Here is a 5497-nt window from a genome sequence, read left to right as displayed (position 1 = left end):
TTTTGCAAAGAGTCGTTATGGAAGAAGCAAGCATATAGAGAGTGGCGGATGAGTGTATAACTAGAGGGGTCCATGCACCCCCACTTGAAAATAGATCCCAACATATATACATATAAGTAAGTTTGTTTGTTTTTTTTTTTTAAATTAGAGAGTTCTTCATTTGACACCCACGAGTCGAGCTTTCTATCCAAATTCACCCTACTTTCTTTGCCATAAACAGCAACAGTTTCATGGGTTAGTTAAATATTATTTTTTCAATTTTTATTATATTATATTAATTAATAAAATGGACCTATGTTACCTTAAGTTCTGGCTCCACTTATATAGATACATGGTATCATTTTCTAAGAGATCAAATTTCCAAAAGATGACGAGAATTTGATTTTTGTAGATCGTAGGATCAAGTGATGAAGCATTTGGTTATCCCCAATATGCTATAATATTCTTGCATTTAGTGACAGTATTATCTATGGTCATTTTGCATTAGATACAAATTTTTATGCAATTATTCTATAGGAAAAGTGATATAAAACGTGGTGCTATTTATAGGATTCCAACTTCCAATCAATCAAAAAGTTGATTGATAAAATTAATGTGACAATTTTCCCATCTTCTTTTAGCTCTTGCGTATACGCTCTCTCATCATACACCACATCGAACAAAAGTAAAGGCATGAAAAAAAAAAAAAAAAAAAAAAAAAACAATTCCACTTAACCAATAATACACAGCAATTAATTCATCATGAAAATGACATGACAATAATCAATATTACTAACATACCTTAGTGGAAAATGTCACTTTTTTTTTCCTTCAATATCTATAATTTTACATTGTCACAAGAACAGGTTGATGACGTCAGCAAGCAGCCGGCCTACCATCTTTCCTTGGATCACTCACAGCCGTAAGCATCCCTCTCAAAACCTCTTTATTATCATTTTTATTATAAAATAATTTTTTTTTCTTTAAATTCTGAACAATTAATTGACACACAGCACCCCCTGATTTTGGTTGTAATACATGTCCTCTTTCTTTTAAAAATTCTTTTCTTTCATCTGATAACTCGATATGATCACCATCAATCACTGTCCAATTCTCATAGTACACCACATTCGGTACCAACTACATTCAACACAAAAAATAAATAAATAGATCACACTTTAACAAGAAAAATAATATCTCGAATAAGGACCAAAACTGTAAGAAAAAACATTTTATGACCAAAATTGCAAAAATCAGCTATACTCAGGGACCAAAAATATAAATACTCAAAAGAAAAAAAAAACAATACCTTGTGGTAAACTCTTGGAGATTGAACAGCATTTAAAGGCTCCATTCCTAATACAAAATGATTAAGGAACACCTCTAAAACAGCTGGAATTATATACATCCCACCACTCCCTCCAATCACCCCAACCAATTGACCACCCTGTTTAAAAAAGTCAAATTTTGACTTTTTAGAGTCAACATAAAGTCAAACATTTGATTATTATTTATTTATTTTTACCTTGGTGACGATGACTGGAGTCATGGAAGACAATGGCCTCTTGTTAGGTTTAATAAAATTTGTAGGGGAAGGCGGGAGGCTGTCGGATGAGATTTCTGTAGGCACTGAAAAATCACCCATTTCATTGTTTAACACAATTCCGGTCGCCGGAGATAAAACACCGCCACCAAATGGGTAGTTCACGGTGGTGGTCATTGATACGGCGTTTCTATCTGCATCCACTATGCAAAAATGACTTGTACCTTGGTCTTCAATTTGACTCCACCTAGTGTGTTAAATGTACAAGTAGCAATCGATTTTAGATCAAAAGCAATAATTTTCAGAAAACAATTACAAATTTAGCCCCTTTGCTTTAATCAAAGTTACAAGTTTGGTCCAGTTTTGAAATCTTTTAGAAGTCATTCTTAAGTATATTATATTGTTTATTTTGAGTAAATTATATTTTGTACGATAGGAATTTGTGATTTTACTCTAAAAAAGTACTGAATTGTGATTCTGAGTAAATTATATTTTTGGTCCTTGGAGTTTTGATTTTTTTTAAAAATGTTTTCCAAAAAAGTTTTATGTTACAGTTTTGGTCCTCATTTGAGGTCATTGTGACATTTTTGGTCCCTGTTACAACTAAATGACTATATTTATAGGACCAAATTTGCAAAAATCAATTATGCTTTGCGACAAAAAATAATTATTTAATATGGTTCATGACAAAAAATGATAAAATTGCTAGAAAATACTTTTTGGGGCTAAAATAAAATAAATTGATATACTCAAGGAACAAAAATGTAAATAATAATGTACCTGGGCAAGTAATATTCCGAAGGGAAAGTAGTGTTGTCGAGAATTCTTTTTTGAATTTTTTTAGCAAATGAAGGGGAAAGCATTTGTGATGCGGTTTTACTTATATCCACAAAATCCGGGTCTCCCAAATTCATCCGTAAAGCAAACATATGTTTTAGTGCTTCAATTAATCGGTGTAAACCCAATGCTCCTTTAGCATCGTTTGTGTTCTCAAAGGCGTTCAAAATATTTAAAACCTGTGTTTTAAGCAACATCATGACCAAGTTATTATGATAAAAAGATATTTATGTCTTTTCCATATATTGCAAATTTAGTTAGGATAGAACTTTTGTTCTATCCTAACAACAAAAGGATCAAAGATTTTTAGATCCTGAATGCATGCAGTACTATGTTATTAATAATTAATAACGCAGTACTGTATTTGTAGTGGAGTTGAATGAAACAACTCACCAGAGCTATCCCGAGTGTACCACCTGATGGAGGTGGCATACCAAAAATAGTAAACCCCATTGTATTAACCTCAACAGCATTCGTAACTTTGACTTCGTAATTTCTTAAATCCTCCATAGTCAAAATCCCGCCTGCAGACTGAACATCATCAACCAACTTCTCACCAACCACACCATCATACAACGCATCGGGACCTCCTTCTGCTATGGCTTCCAAGCTCAAACCAAGTTCAATATTATAGCACGTGTCACCAGCCTGTAAAAGGTTGCCACCTGGCGCAAACACGGATCGTAGTCCTGGGTCTTTTTTGATTGAATCGGAATTGCTTGAGATTGAATTGGCTAGATATGGAGCGACTTGAAACCCGTGTTTGGCTAGGTGGATAGCGGGTTGGAATAATGAGTTCCAGGGTAATCGACCGTGTTTTAACCATGCTTTGTGTAGACCCGCCACCTCACCGGGTATACCCATGGATAGTGGTCCGGAATATTTGGTTGTTATGTCGTTTTGATACATGTTCTGTGTAGAAACTAGAGAGTCATGGGTCAATAGTAATAAAGGTAAATTATATTTTTGTTGCTTGAATTTTTATTTTTGGGTCCTTAATATAGTTGAAATTATGGTTTTTAATTTAAGATTTTTATAACGTTTTTTAAAATTGACCCAAGTGAGATGGTTATATATTTTGGACAAAAGTACGTAATTTTACTTGGAAAGACAAACCATTATAAAAATCTTAAATAAGAAAGAAAATTACAAAAGAACAATTTTTCGAGGCCAAAATGATCAATATTAAAGGGATCAAGAATTTAATTTACTTTAAAAAAATAGAATAGTTAGTTTGTTTTTATGCTTTTTATTTAAAATTAAAATGATAAATATATGTAGCTAGATCATTTAAAACTTTTGTTGTATTTCTCGTTGAAATACAAAAATTCTAAAAGTTGTTACTATCATCATTTATAGTCTGTAACTTCTTTTACAAAGAATATCGTGGTTGATAGTTTTATTTATTTAGTCTTAAAAATAAAAAAATAATAATAATAAAAAAAAATCCTTAATTAAAGTGTAGTAAAGTACAATGAAAAACGATTTTAAGATGTGGTGTCAGTGGTGTGACTAAATTTATATTTTAATAATATTAAATAATATTTTAATCAATAAAAAATGAAATGATTCGCTCGTATTACGTGTCATACTGTTTTTTTATATGATCATTGATAGAAATCAAAGATATATTTTTCAATACCCTTGAAATATAATAACCCGTATCTAATGAAATTAACGTGAGAAAAACGATTAAACAATATGAAATCTTCCATAATAAACTTTTAATATAGTCAAATTGATGACAGAAAAATAGTTAATTCTTTTATGGGCGATTAAGTCTAAGAAATTTATATGGTTGTTTCCGCCGGAGAGAAAGGAGATACTAACCTGCGTGGAAGCCGCCGGAGCAGTTTCCCTGAAATCAAACGCGAGGGTTTCCGACGTATCTGCAGATCGAACAACCATAAACCCACCACCACCAATACCACTAGCCATCGGATTCACAACGCCACCGCACAGAGCAACCGCCACCGCAGCATCGACGGCATGACCTCCGTCGTTAAGAACGGATGCACCAATCTCCGAACACCGGGCATCATCGGCAGCAACCACTGCTTTCCATGACTCAACTTCATCGCTCGATTGTACCTTATTGGTTGCTTTATGTCCTTTCAACGCATCGTCTACTTGTACTCTCCAATCTAGACTCGATGCGAAGCAGATAACTGAAAGAAAGGATTTGTACCACTGTTAATGCATAGAGTACTACTAATGATCAGCTCGTATTTAACTACAAGTAGGAAATTATATTTTTCATAGACATGATTGGTTCCTTTACTTAGAATATACTACACTCAACCTCAGATTAGAACATTCTACACTCAACCTCAGCTCAAATGAAAAAACAAGTCAACTCGTTTAGATTTTTGAAGAATTGGCTTAGGAACTCTAATAAATCAACAGATTTCGAGTTCTGAAAATCCGATTCATCTCGTCTACACTACTATTTGATTACGAATTGAAGTTGATAAGAAGTAGCAGTCTCATAGCCACTACCATCGTGATCATGGTGAAATTCGTTGAATCAAAGTTAATCAGAGTTCGATTGTTGGATTAAGAAAAAGGCATATCGTAAAGCAATCAAATTAAACGAGAAAAACATACAAATTAGGGCTGTAAGTGAAATGAAGAACCAAATTGCTGTTCTCCATCTGTTCCTGCTTTTGCAATCTTCTGCTGCTTTCAAAAATGGAGTTTCTATGCTCTGTTCCCCCATTTTTCTCTCACTCTAAACCGGTGATATTTTGGTGGTAGTTGACAAGTGATATCGAGCTTGGCTCAATACCAATAAAAAAGTTACCTGTTTTTCCCACGATAATGCAACGTGGGGAGTTTTTTAATATTTTAGTTTTTCTATATTTATAATAAAAAATTACTGTACTTTTATACATGTAATCTAATGCTAATTTTTCAAATAAAAAATAATTTAGCAAGGTAATATAGTTTTTAGGTTGTATATATATCTAATATTTGTGTAAATTACACGAACGTCTTGTTTAACAATTAAGTTGGGTTTTTATTTTCAAAAATCAATTCGAATCGATCTTTGTTTGGTTAAAAATTACATGTTTTATCATTCGTTAGTTTAAATATGTACGTTTATCTCTTGTGAGACTTGAAAAGACTATATTGTTG

General features: G+C 32.7%; 1 protein-coding gene across 1 annotated transcript; it reads right to left on the bottom strand.

Annotated features, from left to right (window-relative positions):
* Positions 1-710: 710 nt before the first annotated feature.
* Positions 711-5145, bottom strand: LOC111883841 (glutathione hydrolase 3). Its single transcript, XM_023880168.3, has 7 exons — positions 4967-5145; positions 4190-4527; positions 2753-3271; positions 2303-2538; positions 1505-1769; positions 1289-1426; positions 711-1119 (listed from the first exon to the last, which is right to left on the bottom strand). The coding sequence occupies exons 1-7, from the start codon at positions 5076-5078 to the stop codon at positions 856-858; spliced, it is 1872 nt and encodes a 623-aa protein (XP_023735936.1). The 5' UTR covers positions 5079-5145; the 3' UTR covers positions 711-855.
* Positions 5146-5497: the final 352 nt, after the last annotated feature.

This window comes from Lactuca sativa, chromosome 7 (assembly GCF_002870075.4).
Source record: "Lactuca sativa cultivar Salinas chromosome 7, Lsat_Salinas_v11, whole genome shotgun sequence".
In the NCBI taxonomy this organism is placed as follows: Eukaryota; Viridiplantae; Streptophyta; class Magnoliopsida; order Asterales; family Asteraceae; genus Lactuca; species Lactuca sativa.
This window is presented reverse-complemented; position numbering and strand designations above follow the sequence as displayed.

What these genes read in the sequence shown, in the direction of transcription:
- LOC111883841 (XM_023880168.3), bottom strand. Translation starts at nt 5,078, where the DNA reads ATGGGGGAACAGAGCATAGAAACTCCATTTTTGAAAGCAGCAGAAGAT. An exon ending in CTCCGGCGGCTTCCACGCAG is followed by an intron (nt 3,272 to 4,189) that starts GTTAGTATCTCC and finishes GTTTCTACACAG; the next exon opens with AACATGTATCAAAACGACAT. An exon ending in GTACACTCGGGATAGCTCTG is followed by an intron (nt 2,539 to 2,752) that starts GTGAGTTGTTTC and finishes CTTAAAACACAG; the next exon opens with GTTTTAAATATTTTGAACGC.